Source organism: Prinia subflava, chromosome 4 (genome assembly GCF_021018805.1).
Source record: "Prinia subflava isolate CZ2003 ecotype Zambia chromosome 4, Cam_Psub_1.2, whole genome shotgun sequence".
Classification (NCBI taxonomy): domain Eukaryota; kingdom Metazoa; phylum Chordata; class Aves; order Passeriformes; family Cisticolidae; genus Prinia; species Prinia subflava.
In genome coordinates this window covers 24,133,419-24,151,302 of record NC_086250.1, presented here as the reverse complement: position 1 = coordinate 24,151,302, position 17,884 = coordinate 24,133,419, and the positions used below count along the sequence as shown (strand labels likewise).

The 17,884-nt window shown below is 41.0% G+C and overlaps 1 protein-coding gene across 1 annotated transcript; it reads right to left on the bottom strand.

Moving 5' to 3' along the window:
- Window positions 1-1,319: 1,319 nt before the first annotated feature.
- XRCC6 (X-ray repair cross complementing 6) lies at window positions 1,320-17,794 on the bottom strand. The gene is made up of 12 exons (XM_063396044.1): window positions 17,621-17,794; window positions 17,402-17,511; window positions 17,160-17,298; window positions 13,927-14,181; window positions 12,898-13,081; window positions 11,383-11,569; window positions 9,383-9,551; window positions 8,106-8,267; window positions 6,729-6,858; window positions 5,941-6,041; window positions 3,602-3,715; window positions 1,320-2,205 (listed from the first exon to the last, which is right to left on the bottom strand). The coding sequence occupies exons 1-12, from the start codon at window positions 17,712-17,714 to the stop codon at window positions 2,009-2,011; spliced, it is 1,842 nt and encodes a 613-aa protein (XP_063252114.1). The 5' UTR covers window positions 17,715-17,794; the 3' UTR covers window positions 1,320-2,008.
- Between the last annotated feature and the right edge of the window lie 90 nt (window positions 17,795-17,884).

Genomic DNA, 17,884 nt, shown 5'->3' with positions numbered 1-17,884 from the left:
ATACAAATACTTCAGAATCCTTTTATTTATATGAGGTTTAGAAGGCCTTCTGTTCCCTTCTACTGATGGTGACTGTTGAGCAAGTTGTGTTTAGAACTGTAGCTTTGCCAAAAATTTGCCCTACTGTACCAAGACAGATTATATATGAGAAAACACAAGGAGCAGAAATAAAGGATACTTGAGCAAGCAAAACTGTCTTCTGCTCTGAAGCACTCCATCACCATTCATTTTAAACTTCTGCTTAATGTGATAGCCTGCTATTAAAAAAAAAAAAAGAAAAAAAAGCAACCCAGGAGGCAGATCTAATAACCCAGAACAAACATGCCACAATCATCCAAAGCCTGGAACAGTGTGCCTGAGGGTTAGCAAGCCAAGACGTATGTTAATAAGGGTATTTGCAGAATTCAATTCACAGAATTGAGACAGGATAGGATCACTATTCCACTCTTCAAGCCTTGCTATGACAAGCATTTACAGTAACTTCTTTGCCCAAGGGCAAAATAGAGTGCTTAGGCAAATCTTTCTTAAAAATAACTAATCCAGGGTGATTGGAAGTAGCAGGTAATGTAGTTTCAGTACTGCAGAGCTCAATGCAGGCTAGCTGCTCTCTGGATGAATTGTGGAGGTAGAAGTGAGCAGCACTCTGGCACAGCTAGGACAGTCACAGTGCCAAAAGGGTGGTCACAGCTAGCTTTACATGTGCCACACTATAGACTGGTCACAGGACAGTTTGCAAGCCACATGTGGCAATCTCCAGACAAAAAACACTGCAGACCAAAATGGATACCTATTTTTGTGTCCTGTAGAAAGTTAAGAATTTCACTAAACAATCAGTAATTTCCAAAAGCAAAAGCAACAACTGTTCATTGATTTTAGTCATCTTGCCCTGTCAGACAGGTGAGCAATGCCAGGGATGGAAGTCAAAACATCCAGCTGCAGCCTTCATAAGTATGACTAAAAAAGTAAAAATACATAACAAGGGATCTCTCCACAACTTGCTAATTTTCTATTTTAAAGCACAGATTTGAGTACAGAAGCCTGCACAACAGTCTGACTCATATTCAACTTAGGTGGAAAAGCTCTATGCCATCTCAGTAATTTAACTGGGATAAATGCTTGCAGTCTTCTGGGGAATGCAATTTGTTTGCCACCTTTAAACCAGCTTTTGCTATTACCATTTAAAAATGGAAGGCCTGTACGTGCAGATTTGTTAAGTGCCAGCTTTTTGCCCAAGGGATTGGATACTGATTCCCAGTAATGTGGTGTGGTTTTTTGTTTTGTTTTTGTGTTTGTGTGTGGGTTGGTGGGGTGTGGTGGTGTGGTTTTTTTTGGTTTTTTTGGTTGTGTGGGGTTGTTTTGTTTTGTTTTTTGTTTGGTTTTTTGTTTTTGTTTTTTGGGTTTTTTTGTGGGTTTTTTGTTTGTTTTGTTTTATTTTTTGGTTTTTGGGGTTTTTTTGTTTTTTGGGTTTTTTGTGGGTTTTTTGTTTGTTTTTTGGGGTTTTTTTTGAGGGTTTGGGTTGTTGGTTTGGTTTTTTGGTTTAAGATCTACTAGTAATATTCGTAATGGTGATGACAGAAAAGAACCCAATTTGATTACTAGTACTGATACTAGCTGTTTTAGAGAGTAGTACATATTTATACCCTCTGTTAGGACACAGACTCAACCTGCTGCTTGAATTCATGTGGTGCCATTAACACAGATCATTGTGTTTTCTAGCACTGAAGTGAGTTCTGCTGTCTTTTTGCAGAGATAGCACAGTCAGTGTTACAAAGAATAAGGTCCAACCAGCAAGCACAACTCTGTCCATGTACAGTAGGTAATCTGAGTTCACAGGGAATTTAGTTCTGCCTTTAACTACTGTCAACAGAATCCAACTTTGCAGAGATTTTTCACAACTAAGTAGAAAGTTTCTCCACTCTTTCATTGCAAGACTAAACAGATACAGCACCCACACAAGACAATCAAAATTCTAAGCAGACAGACGTAAACCAGGGCCTTCCTCTCCAGCTTAGCGCTCATTAAAGTGTTCAGTTAAAGCATCCACAAGCTCCTGCTTCTTGCTTCCACATCTCAACTCCAAAAACCTACATGCATCCTTCAGGACAGGCACGGTGAGCTTGCCTAGAGTGCCCTTCTGCACATGACTCCACAGCTCATCTTTTGAGACTTCTACATTGGGCCTCTTCTTAGTTTGACCACCAGAAGCTAGAAAGATACATTTTAGATCACAAAGATTTTAAAAATTAGAAAGACGTCAATGTTTCTTATACATACCACAGTTAATGGCCATTAGCGCATGGTGCTTTAAACAGCCACACACTCACAGACCTAGTTTCCACGTTTTCTTTTAAGAAGCAGGTCTCAATATGTAAGTCATGCAGTATTTTATTGATAGGAGTGATCTTAACTGAAGTATGAAACTTCTTGTTCTGATGAAAACATCACCCTCCAAATGAAACTATTAAGGGATTCATGTTGAGACAGCAGAATGCAATGATTCCACAGAGAGCTCAGCTGACACTCACTTTATGCAGTCTTTCATAGACTCCCAAATTACACATGGAGTTCAGCATTACTTACACATTTAGCCCTTAAGATGCCCATCCTGAGCTTGCTAAACAGCCCATGCGTAAAAGTCTGCTCCCTCACCAACACAAACTGAAAGCGTGAGTGATTTTACTATTCTGTTGTAAAACAGACAGTTGCTAAAATTATATATACATATTCTGCATTTACCCACATTACTTTCTGTACTTCACTCTGCAGTTTGTCACTCCAGCAACTCTCCAACTGGATAACACAATATTCTCTACTCTTTAAGAATCAATACTGGATATAATACTTCATTGTGGAAATTGGCAGAGTTGTTCCACAAGCAGCTTCTTTATAATATGAGACAAACTGAAAACAGAAGCTTCAGAATACAGACATTATTTTGTGTCTGTATCACCATTACTTACTGTCCTAGGGTGACTTTATGATGCTTGTATCCCCAATTGTCTGTTTTGTTTGTGCTGTATATTGAGTTCTGTGCCTTTAAGACTGGTTTTGAGAGCGAAGCAGGGAGAAGAAACAACATGCAGTTTGTTTTGGAGAAACTGCTCACTCCTCTGCATTCTGTTCCTGGCTGAAGCACGGACAGACAGTGGGACAGAGATCTCCTTTGCTTTTATAGCTAGCTGAAGCAGAGAAGTTCCCTGGACTGTTTTTTTTTCTTTTTCTTGGGACTGTTTAAATCTGCTCTGGACTGAAAACGCAGAAGAGCACCATGAGCTCACAGCTGTGGCCCCTACAGGGCCTGGACCTCAGCATTCGCCAACGCCGAGGGACTAATAAGAGACAGAGCAAGCCAAGCTACAATTCACAGCAAAGACTTTCTGAATTTGCCACCTCACTTCAGGACAACTAAAGGTTTTATTGTTTCATATTATTCATTTTGTATGCTTGGGCACTTCGTTTGTTAAATAAATAACTTTTTCCACTTTTCTCCAAGGAAGTTCTTTCCCAGACCAACTGGGGGAGGGTTCGTTTGGGTTTGCTTCCCAGAGGGGGCCCTATTTAGCGGTTTTCTCCCACATTTGCCCTAAACCAGGACACTTACCTTGTTTTCGCATTACAGCCTTCCCATCAGGATTGCAGTCAGGGGGATATACCATCTGCTTAAACTCGTCCACCAGGTTGCCCAGCCTGTGGCTCATCTGTTCAGACTTTGGCACTGGCAAAAGATAAAAGATTTGCCCTCTCAGAAATAGTGTGATCACAAGAAAGTCTACAAGGCCATCCCTGTTGCCAGATGAACTATCAGCTCAGCTGACGGGAAAAATACAATGCTCATTCTACAAAACTATTAGTGTATGGAAATGGAACCACACAACACTTTATTTTCTGGATCATGGCTAACATTCACCAAGAAGGGACTCACAAAATATGAACCAGCCTAGGTATGCCAACTCCACTCTGTACTGGTGTCCTAGGATGACTTTATGATGCTTGTATCCTCAACTGTCTGTTCTGTTTATGTTGGATATTGTGTTCTGTGCCTTTAAGACTGATTCTGAGAGCAAAGCAGGGAAAAGGAGAAGCTCCGAGTTCGTTTTGAAAAACAGCACTCCCTTCTCCACATTCTTCTCCTGGACTGCAGTTGGCTGAAGCATGGACTGGCAGAGATCTGCTTTGCTCTTAGTTAGTTTTAACTAGCTGAGTCAGAGAAGCTCCCTGGACTGTTTTTTTTCTTGTTTACTTGGAACTGTTCAAACCTGTGCAGGACTGAAAACCCGGAGAGACACTGGGAGCTTGCACCTGTGGCCCACTGGGCCCAGCATGGCATTTTCCAGTGCCAGAGGAACTGATAAGAGACTGAGCAAGCTGAGCTACACCCACGGCAAGGACTTTCTCAATTTCTCTCTCTTCAGAGCGGTGAGAGGTTCTATTGTTTCATATTATTCATTTTTAAGCTTGTTGGCACTTTGTTTGTTAAATAAATAGCTTTTTTGTACTTTTCTCTGAGGAAGTTCTTTCCCAGACTGGTCAGGGGAGGGACTGTTTGGTTTTGCTTCCCAGAGGTACGCTATTTGGAGGTTTCCTCACAAAGTTGCCCTAAACCAGGACAATTGGGAAATAATACCAGTTCATCAAGCATTCAGCTGTAACTTTACCAGTCTACGACCACCAGAGACCTCTGGGACAGAAGAACGTGTGCACAAAGGGGAACTAACACATGTTAATCGTTTTGGAGAAATAATTACCACCTGTATGTTTCTTCTGGGAAAATCTACATAAACAGCTTTTTCTGTACTAGAGGTGCATAATTTTGGTGGAGATATCCCTCATGCATCCAGCACTGTAATAAAGAACACCTGCTTCTTAAAGCTGCATTGGTGCTAACAAGTCTGTTTCTCAGTAACATCACCAGACACAACCGTGCTTCCGTAACAGCTAGTCTGCAAGCGTTCTGCAAGCATGAAAAAATGCAAATACTTGTATTATGATACTCCCAAATGAGAAGTTTACAGCTCTTGGTAATTTCAAGAGTCTGGACATCTGGAGTGCTGCATCTAGTTCTGGGCTCCCCAGTACAAGAGAAACATGGAGCTCCTGGAAAGCATCCAGCAGCAAAGCATAACAAAGACGATTAAAAGACTGGAACATTTTCCTTATGAGAAACTCTGAAGGAACTGGGCCTGTTCAGCCTCCCAAAGATATGATCGAGCAGAGAACCTGATCAATGCATCTAAGTATCTGAAGGGAGGGTGTCAAGAGCATAGTGCCAGGCTCTTAGTGGTGCCAAGCAACAATACAAGAAGCAATGGGCAGAAACTAAAGCACAAGAAGAGCCATCTGAACACAAGGAAGAACTTTACTGGGAAGGTGACTGAGCACTGAAATAGGTCACCCACAGAGGTTGTAGAGTATCCCTCGCTGGAAAAATAATTTAAGAACTACCTGGAACTAACCCTGTGCAATGTGCTGTAGGATAACCCTGCTTGATCAGGGAGGTCGGACCAGATGACCCACTGTGGTCCCTTCCCTCCTGACCCAATCTGTGATTATACAAGACACATTTAAACTCTCCCAGTCACTAGGCAGCAGCACTGCCCCCAGAAGAATAATTCTCTTGATTCAGCCCATTTATCAGAATTACGTATTAATGAGAATCTTGAAGACAGAAATTCCAGAGAAAAAATTTCTCACCATAGGAAAAACGTGATTCAATTTTCATTTTGGATGGTAAAGTGAGCATTTTTTTCTTTACCATAAAAGTGACAGCAATAGAAAATAAGGTTTCAGTATTTCAGAATGGACACAACCAGAATAGTGAAACTGCACACAACTGAAATATTTCTTAAAAGACATTTGGGTTTGTAGTAACACATATTTGACTTATAACAAAGTCATGAGTCCCCTACCCTGCCTCCCTTCACATCCACCAATAGTTCTCACTTGTAAGATCTTCAGTTTGTTCTGGTTCCATCATATCCAGTGCCAAAGCCTCCAAATTCCTGAAGTGCTGCTGCAAAACTGGGTTGTCAAAGCTGTCAGGCCTGTCAAGAAATCCCCAAAATATCAATGCATGCTGCCAAGAAGACAGACAAAACAATTAAGATCTACCACCAACATATTTCAGAATAAAACTTCCCTCTTTCCCACACAGTAATCCATTGCATCAGAATTGCTTTTCCTCTTTTCAGTTTGCCTGCTGAATCAGTATTCAGTCATATATCAACCACATGAATACTGTGTGAGAGTTAGAAAGTTGTATGAGGCAAAAGGAGATACTTTAATAACAGTTATGGTGGCTTCCACATACCTAGGAAAATACTCGCATGAAAGTACCTCATAGCATTTATCCCAGCTATAATGAAAAAAAAAAGCCTAACTCCTCTTTCGAAAGTGCTCCAATTTAAATTATCTGGGTCTGATCTGCTGTAGAGTGGCAGAACCACAGTGAAATGTGACACCTCTGCAACAAATGACAATAGCCCAGAGAGCAAGAGCAATTCTATGGAGAACTCCAGAACGTGCTACATAGAACATTGTGATGTCTGGGTATCCAGAATACTTAAGAATAAAATTTGGACAAAGCCACTGCAAAGAGAAGCAATTTCTATCAAAATAGGTCAAAATCTCATCTCAGGAACACCACAGCTGGACAATGTGTGCAACAGAGCAAGCAACGGTTGTGCTTTCTTCCCCATGCCACCCCCTGTACCTTGTTTATCTCCATGTACCTGTATTTGAACCGCAGCTTCTGAATTATTTCCTTCATTTTGTCTACCTGCTGTCGGCTGGCTGGCACATTTTCTGTAAAATCAATGTTACGTTTGTCATCTGCGTAGGGTAGAAAAATCATGTGGAAACCTACACAAAAGAGAAGAAGGAAGACAACAGTTACACAGAAGCATGGTCTCAATTTATGTGAAAAATCAAGATGGTTATTATCCAAGTTTGATGACTCCAAACTACCTGTTTTGTTGTTAACAACAGCAATCCATAATACTTTCAAGTGCCTACAGCATGACACTCAATCCCAATCTCGATGTTTGTAACCAACATCACTAACGGCTTTGTGAAAGACATTCAGACTAAATTCATAGCTAAGAGTTGGATACCAATGACTTGCTTTTTATGCAGGACATCAACTAGTCCACCTCTCCCACCTCTTACTGGGTATGAGCTTGAAAAAGATTTGTTTGAGAATCAAGTTATTGCCCACATTATTCTGAAATACTCTACTTTGTACACAAGCAGTGTTACTTCTCTACATTCTCCCAGATGTTTTTGCACTCAAATAGGTGAGAAAATGCAAAACAGCAGGAGCCTGCTCCCTAATCATTCCCAACTCAGCTGACATGGCATGAGGCTCACTATATGTGAGATTATTTAACACTTTACAATGTATTCAAGGATACAAAATAATCCAGGAAAAGACATTCTGTCTAGTCTTCAAACAGGAAACAAAGGCTTTTCATTTCTAGATTGTGAAAGCGGCATGCAAAACAATGATACGGAGGCAAGAGGTCTGCAGTGAAAAGCTGCTCCCCAAAAAAAGAGTGAGCCTGTTTATTTCTTTCATTTTTATATATTTGTGGGTCTTGTTGTGGATTGGCTTCTGGGGTTACTATCTCTTCACTCCACGGGCCAGACCAGCTGTCAACCAACATTATTTTCAGGCTAGAAATATGTAAACAAGGGACAGTGAATAAAAACAAGGTTGTTTATGTTCCGAAGCGTGAGAAAGTGAAAAACTGCTTCTAATATTGTACAGAAGCTAAAGAACTGACCTCATCTTATGAACAAGTAGAAAGCTTTAACAAAACTCAGAAAAACTAAAGCGACATACATCAGTTATTTGAATCCGCAAAAATTAGGTAGAAAGCAGGGAAAACACTTAGGTCATACCTGAGCAAGCACTGATGCGACTAGGGCTTTAAAAGCAGATTCAACATCAGATGCTTACACTGACAAAACTGAAGAAAAGGAATGTTGGAAAGCATTTTCTCCAGTTTTAATCAGCGGCAGCACTAAGAATATTTTCCCTCAATACAAGACACCATTACACTAACTATATCCAATTATGCAGGGAAAGGCAGCATCTCGTCCCATACCTGGAGGGGCTATCTGCACTTTCTGCTCATCCAGCTCTTCCTCCTGGGGAACAAGGGCTACAAAGCGAGGAGGGACATTCCAGCGAGAGGTGTATCTGCACAGCATAACCATCTCTCTCTCCAAGCACTTCATCAATAGGGCATTAAACAGCATTGTACTCCCTGCAAAGGAAAGAGTAGATTGGTCAGAGTGACAGCTTTGCTCCTTTGTTCTGGAATATAACCCTAGATATTATAGTTTCAAAACTTGTGACTTCTTTGAAATGCTTGCATTATTGTGGAAGTAAAATGCAAATTTTGTAATGGAGAAGACTCAAAATGGACAATGTTAGTGAGCCTCTCCTGACCAGCAGTGAGACTTCTCGTGGAAAAAGTGAAATCACTACCATCTGAGCAATGGAATACTGTGAAATTTTATCTACAAAGTCTGTTTCTGTTTGGTGGGACATCACAACAGAAGCACATCATAGACCTTTTGTGGAAGTAACACTAAGAATTCAGACAGCAGTACTCCTCCTGAGGCACACGTTTCCCTCAGATGTATTTCACCAGACATGGTGGTCAGGGAAAGAGTGACATATAAATAAAGTGATTGAGCCAGGAAACTGCAGTTAGAGAAGCAATTGTAAGGGTTCTTCTTTAGTCAGACACTGCAAAGCCTTTGGTTATAACTCAGCCTTCTTTATCCACTGCTAGACTGAGGAGCTAAAGTTTTCTTACTACTGCAGCTCAGGACATATTTCTAGATAAATAGATGTATGAATACATACAAAAAGGCAAAAAGAAGCAGTTCTAAGTGTCCTTGCCTTCTCTCTTTACGAGTCTATAAAGTGTTGTTAATTCAAATATACTTCCTGAGTATTGTGTTTCCTCTCCTAGGTGATATGGACTTAAAACCAGCAATTATTTCTCCTCGTTTGGGGTTTAGGTATTTTCGTTGTTGGTTGGTTTTGTTTGGGCTTTTTTAATCATCTTTGCCTTCTTGTCAGGTACTAGGATCCTTCGCTTTCATGAATGGCTAAAACAAGTACTTTGTGACTACAACTGCATGGTTTAATTAGCTGCTTGTCATGATGGATAAACATGAAGCACAACTGGCTCTTCTGCTATAGAAGAAAACAAGAAATATCTGCAGCTGAGAGGGCAAGAAGATTAAATTCAGTTCTTCTTAACATTAGCAAGTTTTTAAGTTAGACAAAACTTTTACACTCAATCACACAATGAATTAGCTGGTTACGTTAATGCAAAGTAGTGAATCTTCTGCCATCTTTGCTTACCTCTCACCAGGGACTCCTCAGGATAGATGAACTGGGAGGGCCTGATATAGTGGTGCTGTTTTAGCACTGAAAGTGGTTTGAAGCCAATCAGAAACAAACCTGGAGAATTGAACCGTTTTAATTCTTCCGTCTCCTCTTTGTCCAGCACGATCTGTCGGTTTCCGTATGTCTAAACCAGGGAAGAGTAGATGATGGGATTGCCAACACAAAAAAAAAAAAAAAAAAAAAGGGGACCAGGAGGCAGGACAGGGCAGGAAGAGGATGCAATTTCTGCGTTCCACTACTGAAAAGAAGGTTAAGACAAGATAGTGTAAACCTTCCTGAGTATTACACACTGAAATGGCAAGTGACAGTCTGTGACCATTATCCCAAGGGAAGTTCTACCTGAACATAAGCAGAATGCACTTTTCTATGAAAATGGCTAAGCCCTTCTGCAGAGGAGCTGTCACATCTCATCTCTGGAGTTCTTCAAAGCTGTCCCAAAAAAACCTTGAGCAACCTGATCTGGTTTTGTGAGTCTTGCCCTGGGCCGCATTGGACCAGGCTTTTTCAGAGGTCCTGTCCAATTGTAAACTTGCTTCAACAGATGCATGTCAGCTACCTACTCCTGACAGAAATAGTGACTGAGAAACAATGTTTCTGTAGTACCACTCATGCATCACAAAATCAAAACCATATTATAGTCCAGCTGCTGAAGGTAGACATCAGGGCGTAATGCTCAGCTTTCTGTTTATCACCTATACTTTATTTCAAGAAACTAATATCCAGTATAAATAGACTTAATAATTCATTATAAAACAACAACTTTATGAGCTATTAACAAGGAAGAAGACACAAAGAGCACTTGTGAGAGTATACCTAGCAACTATATAACCTGTTTTGAAATAAAGCTGTGCATGATCAGAATGTGACACTCAATTTACATCAGCCAAACTATCAAGCAGGAAGGCAAAACAAAGAAAAATTTATACAAAAAATTCCAAAGGTAACATGCCATTTGTTTGGAAACCAGCTCCAACTCCCCTGTGATTCACACTTGTATGTTTAACATTATAAGTACATATTATACTATTGGGCTTTTGCAAATATTAAAATGAATGCTATATGTATAATGTTGGAAAGCTTTGCTGTATTAATATAGGTTTTTTTTTTTATTTCTGCTATTGACAAAACTTAGAAATGGTAGTGTGATGAATGTATATATTTCTTGGACTGTAGCATGATATTAACATGTTTTGTTCATATAGCTCAGACAATAGTAAAGATAATCAGAAAATCCCTCACATTTTTGGGTTATCTTATCTGGATGAAGATGACCACACCAGAGCCCCAGAGGAGGGATTTATGGACCCTCTGTTATCAGGGACAGGACGGAGTCACAAGGAGATTGATCTGCAGGATGGAATCGGGGGCAGGTTGAGACTAAGCAGGGGAGCATCTAAACTCAAAGGAATGTTTGAATAATGCACAAGAGTCTATGAATATGCAACATGCTGGTGCATTTAAAGAAATGTTTCTGAGATGCTAAAGGGTGCTCTTGGCTGAATTCCAAGCACCTGGCCGTATTTACTTTTCTGTCTCTTAACTGTCCGTTTTATTAAACTTTTTAAATTTTACCAAGAAAGTGAACCTCATTTTTCACATTTAACAAAATGGACCAAATCCATTCCTAACAAATCAAAAATTGACAGCAATGGCAATGGCACAGGGTCACACAAGGTCAGGCTCTGACAACCTTGTTCTGCTTTACACAAAGAAATGAGCTGTGTTCCTGACCGCACTTCCACCAGCAGCTATGCCTTCCCATGACAGGCCAAGGAAACAACCCACTCTCACCCTGCAGAGCTCACAACACAACCAGCCTGCTCCCAGGGGCATGCAGAGGCAAATATTTCTGTATCTCATCTTGAAAGTGCAATACAAACAAAAGCAGCAAGGGAATTGGCATCTCCCTCACATATCACAGAGACAAGAAAAAGCAGGCACATAATCAATGTTACCTGAGCTCTTTTAGTGTCACTGGGCAGGAGCAAGCTGCCTGTTTTTCCACTAAACATCCTTGTTTTTGTTTTAACTGGTTCATTAGTTTCCCGATAAAGCTTCACAGGATATGGTTTATGAGCTTTTTGAATAAGGTTGTAAACACCAACAGAAAGCACCACATCATTGCTCAGATGCAGATTGAGCCTGTATAAAAAAGGAGATACAGACTTGAAATTCCTGAAAAATCACTACTCCATAAGAAAATCACCTCCTCATGTAAGTTATTTCCTCTGACCTTCTCTTATTCTGCTCCCCCAAAATCACATACGTTTTTGGAAACATACTATCACTTGAGTCATAATCTCACTTGCATAAAAATATTCTTGAAATATCATAATTTCTGGTCATAAAAGTTACCTAAACACAAGTAATTTACCATATTTCTTTGACCTTTTTTTCACTGAAGGGCAGCTATGCTCAAACAGAGCACAGGATAAGTCCCCATTTAGGTACCCCAATTATGCTGATTGTAATGTCCATGAATTCTCATAGCTGTTTCTGCAGAAGGCAAAATTCTCCCCCAAAAAACCCACTAAGACAAACAATACCAAGATTTAAGAAAACATATAAATCAGACATTAGAGAAAAAAATCAGATGTAAAAGGTTAAAAAGAGAGGTAATATTCAAGTTATGAGAGCAGAACAGTGAGTTACTACAAATGCTACTTCCCTCTTGTAAAAGGTATCACTGGTATGGGATTCTTCCTCCCTAGCTATTACAAAACTTGAGGAACATTCCCAGAAAAGAAAATAAAGCTGTGAGCAGGAACAAGAATGCCAGTGACAACAGCTCAGGTTGGGATACTTTATAAATATTTACTGGGAAAAAAAAAATAGGCCTTGAATTTCATTCCCTTACTGTGCTTCCACATCATTCTATCAACTCACTACCTAAAAAACAACTGTTATGGAGCATGTGGTTCCAAAAATACTTTCTATCTGCTTTGTCAAGATCCCTTTAATCTTTCTTAAGTATCGCTAATCTTTTAGTAGGAGATTAGAATATCAAGGCTGTGTGAATCCATGCCAAGTGCCTAGACAGACTGGCAACATGTAGCTATTTAGTAACAGGCCAAAATACCTAGCATTCACATTCAGATTAACTGTTTTAAATTAGTATTGGCAAGTAAAGCCTAATTCCAACCAGATTTCACTATAAACTATTTTTTATGTTTCAGCTTTTTAGGTAAGTACTTGGCAATTGTGTACTATTTTTTTAACAAATTATCATTTCTGGCCAAGCTCAATACAGGAGATAACACTCAGAGCGAAAAAAAGGTCCACTCTGCTCATCCACAAATATTCTTTGAAGCTACAGAAGAAACACCAATTTTGGACTAAAGAATTAAGATTGAGGAATGTAAGCACTGATGCCTTTAAAGACCAATAATTCCTGAAGAGGAAAGTGAGATGCAGTCTGAAAATAACATCAGGTGCCTCCACTGAATGATGTACCACAACTAGACACAAACCTGACCAAAGTCCGTTTCTTTGTCTCCTTTGCTCGTACCTTCTTCATGAGATGTTCCAGTTTCTCTGACTCTTTAGGTTGGATCCCAAGGTCCTCATCCTCTGCTACATTTATAATATCCCTGTAGAATAAAGAGATATTAAATCCTCCAGGCTTCTTCAAGTGCATCAAGTCCAAGATGATACCTAGAAACAATGGAAGAGATAGGAGCAGGATCAAAAACTGCTTTTTTCTTGCATCAGCATGTATCTCAGCACTTCTAGATTTCTCTACCTACACAAATAATTTAAGTAAGAATAAGCTCCAAATTGTCATCTGTACAAGATGTGAAATATTCTAGAGAAAGGAGTGATTCTAGGGCAAGAGGCAAAACACATTCTTTAACTTCAGTCAAAACAATGCAGAATACAAAATGCTTCCTCTCTAATTAGGAATTTGGACAGCACTGAATATGAAACAGCTCTGATAAGCTCCTGTAAAACATAAAGCTTACCTCAGGCATAGAGGGGAGTAAGTTCAGAAAATCCCCTTTCCCTTAGTTTTGGGGCTAATGGATTCAGAAAGCCTTACAGCTTCTAGATCCAGGACATCTCCTGAATTCCAAAAATACTGGTTACCTCAGCTACACAGTTGAAGTAATGCTGTCTACTCTCTGAGCTCAGGCTGATGTCCTTCAGCTAATTCAAAATGGAACAATTAATTTCTCTCTTGTGTAAACTTGGTGTTATTATTCCCTTCATGTAAAATGGTACAAAAACAAGTTTATTTTCTTGGCCTCTCATGTCCCCATTTATGCTATCAAACTAGAAAGAGATCCTAGAAAACAAGTGCTAGCTACTGGATACCAGATCAGAAAACATAAATTCCAATTTAGATTAGTTAGCAAATTTCTAGTTTAGAAAGTTTCAGAAACATTCCCCAGTTCCGATGATTTTACATCCTTTTCCATCACAAACTAGCAATGCAGTTAACATCTGTGCAAAGATTCATCACGCTTATTGTGTCTAAAATTAAAAGGGGAAATAATGACCTGTGTCTCTCAGATCACCAGCTCTAGTCCTGGCAAGCTTGGCTTTAGCACTGTCATTGGCATGAGGGTCATCCTCATTGGTGAAGAGCATGATCCTCTTATGGCTCAGCCTCACTCGGACGTCACTGAAGAGATTCGAGCAGGCCCAGAGTGCTTCACCCAGCGAATAGTCAGCATTGTGGCCAAAGTTCTCCTGGAAAAGTGCTCGTCCTTCGTCTCCCTTGTATTGGTCCAGCTCTAGAATGCGCTTCGCACCTGGAGGGATGACAGCATTAACATGCATTAGAAATACTGAAAGAAGTACCAAGAGGTCTTCTAAGTATGCACTAGGGGTCCCTTGCAGCTGACCATGCAATGTTCTCAAGCACCTCTATGGCAATGTCCTTCCAACACCTGGCTGAGAAAACTGTCCAGCATAGTCTAACATCTGCAACATTATAAGCCAGTTACCACTGAAAGCACCTGCTAGGGCCAAGAGGACATGAAATGCTGTGGTACCAATGTGGGCTCTTTCAGTGGGGAAGGGAAACAGACAGGGATGAAAGTGTTGCAAACCCTCTCCACTAAATGCCAAGTGCCCAGAAACAAAGGCAGCAAACTCCACCTGCTGCAGAGGCAGATTGCTGCACCACCACAGAAAAGAGAGGAGCCTGAAATCCATCCTGCATCTCCAAAGCATGCTGGGAAGGTTAAGAGTTCCTTCCTTGCCCCTCATATCAGAGAGAATCCATACAGAGATGAAGCCCACAGATCACCACACAGAGCACAGCAACATTAAGGTCAGGTGTCCATAGCCTTATTGCAGCTCTGAGAATTGCTTCAACCCAGCCAGGACTCCTTTTCCCATCTGTCTAGCAGCAGGTTCTGTTTTCTCCTGGTACTCTACAATGGGAGACAAGTTCCATTTTTCAGCCACTGCATTCTGCAGGGCTTCTTCCTTTGTCCTTCACTTAAACTCAACAGCACTTACAAAATATCATTTGAAAATGTTTTCCTCTCACTTTAACATTTTATTTTCATCTCCTCCTCTGTCCTTTAATGTAGATATTCATAATTATGTACTCCATAATAACCACCTATAGCATCTCTGCCTTCTCTAGAGCACACTGCTCTCCAGGGGCAGCAAATACACAATTCTGCTCCTTTCGAACTGCTGCCTTAAGTTTTAGCTTTCATATTTTCTAGATTCTGTACGGCATTGGTATATAACTCTGAACTTCATATAAAGTGTTAGCAACTTCCCTTCACAGGGTAGTTAGGCAAAACAATCCTTTCCAGCCTGAGAACCAAGGACACTGTAACAGCTTCAGGCCCAGAAAGTATAAACAACAGTGAATTGAGGAGAGCAAACTGAGAGGATGGAACTTCATAACCTGAAGCTGTAGTTGGACAATTAATTAACCCGAATATGTAAATGGACCAAAATTTACAGAAGTGTGCAAACTCATGGCCGGGCACCCATCTTGGGTGGAGCCACAGCCAGGCTCTTGTACTGCCCAAGGTGTAGCCTTTAAAGGCCTTTCAATAAATACCTACTTTATTCTTTAACACTGTCTAGCCTCTGTTCTAGGTGGCCTCACAAGGCATCAGAACAACACCCATCTTTCACTTGCACTGTTTTTATCCACATGGTGAGGCTACTGCCTCCAACATGGGAGAAAGGACAAGCAGGGAAGGAGGAGGAAAATGGAAAAGCAAGACCTATAACACACTGTCTGTCAGAAAAGGGAGAAGAACCTAAGGCAGTCCTGTCAGGTGTCCACTGTAATAAATTCTGAAAATAAAGGCGCAATTCTTTCAGAAGCCCCTGTGTCATTAAACCTGCACCTCCTACTAAAGAAAATTAAATCAAATGTCCTCAGAGAGAAAGGCTGCTATTAAAAGTTGTAGACAAAATTCCCCCAGAAGACTCTCAACTGTCAGACAACCTGTCACCACTAGCATGTATTCATTGCACTTCTACTACTACCTTTCCAATTCGGCAACCAGTACTTTTTATCAAGCAGATGGTATGTAATCTTAAGAAAATAAGAGTGAAATTCAAGAATTGCAGAACTTACTACAGAAATCAAAGATGGAACACCCCAATCAGGCTACCATATTGAACCACCTGTTCTACCTGACGCTGCTTGAGCAGGAGGGCTGGACAAGATGACCTCCAAAATCCCATCCAATCTCAGCCATTCTGTAATATTCTCCATCAGCTGGAATCTGTGGTGCCTTAGCATAAACACACACTTTTCTGATGGACAATCAAGAGTTCCATTCAGATACTCTTAGGTTTAGCAGACAGCAAGTGAAGCCACCACATTAAAATATTAAAAAAGGCATAGAAAAGGATCTGAACCAACTATAAGAGAAAATGCTAGGCTCTCATGAAGTTTCTCAGCTTTCAATAAATATCTTAATCTATCTCCCCCACTGTCATGGGGTGACTTTATGATGCTGAATTGTATCCCCATTGATCTGTTTAGCTCAGAAAGTTCTGCACCTTTAAGACTGGTTCCAAGAGTGAAGGGGGAGAGAAGAAGTACACAGTTTGTTTTCAGAAACTGCACTTGCTCCCTCACATTTTTCTTTCTCACAGACTATGTTGTCTGCAGCATGGACAGTGGGAGAGAGCTCTCCTTTGCTTTTTAGTAAGTTTTGTTGGGGTTTTTTTTTTAGCTAGCTGAGGCAGAGAAGTACCCCGGACTGTGCTTTTTCTTTTTCTTGGAACTGTTCAAACCTGCTCTGGACTGAAAACCCAAAAAAACCACCAGGAGCTCACACCTGTGGCTCACTGGGGTCCGGGATGAGGCATTTTCCAATGCAGGAGGGACTGATAAGAGACTGAGTGAGCCAAGCTACACCCCACAATAAGGACTTTCTGAATTTGCTGTCTCTTCAGAATAGCAAGAGGTTTTATTGATTAATATCACTTTTAAAATATTTTAATATTTTTAGTATTATTTTTATGCTTTTGGATACTTTGTTAAATACACAGGTTTTTTCCACTTTTTCTCCAAAGAAATCTTTTCCTGAACCAGTAGGGGGAGGGGCCGCTTGAATATGTTTTCTAGAGGGAGCCCTTTGGAAGTTTCCTCCCAAATTTGCCCTAAACCAGAACATCAACAGTGGACTTAAGTAACAAGAGCTTCTCTGACAGCTCTCTTAGAGAGATTAGTTATTGACAATGCTACTACACTGATTTCCTTATTCCATCTTTTTACACAACTTTCATACCACTTTACCTGGATTGTCCAGCTCCTGGAGAACATAAATGTGCTTGAAATCTGCTGAGTTCTTGTTGTTTTCTGTACCATAGAACACAACACTTAACAGGTCCCTATCACTGCTGATAATTTTGCTGGTATACACATTCCGGATGCACTGAAAAAAAACCGCACACGGGTCAAAATTAGAAGAAGAAAATAGTTCTCAGTAAAGAGTGTGAAAGTCTTGCCTTAGCTATTAGCAGTTTATCCATCGCTACCTGGACGCTCATGTCGAAAGGAGTCTCTGCGTCCCCGCTGGATTCGAACATGGCTTTGGAGGCATCCACCAAGAAGATGAGGCTGTCCCGGCCCGAAAACCTCTGGTCCGCTACGGAACGGGGGAAAACAGTTTTAGCAGCAGCCCCTCCGCCCGTGGAGCCTCGAAAGCAGGCAGCAGGCCCCGAACTACCCTCCATGACGGGGTGGAGAGCCCTTACCGACCACCCCAGCCACTTTCTCCTCTTCCTGCAGGTGCTCCTGCTCCTCCTCCTCCAGCCCCTCGCCCCGGTAGTATGACCCCCACCACGCCATGGCTCGCGCAGCACCGCCGCCGGACGGGCTCAAGTGGCTCGCACCAGACGCAACACCCGTGCCACAAAGGCCCACTCACGCTCAGCCAACCACCGCTCGCCAGATCATCCCGCCCTCGTAACAATTCTGACCAATGGTGAAAGCGAGAATGCGCTGGGCTCCGCCCCTCC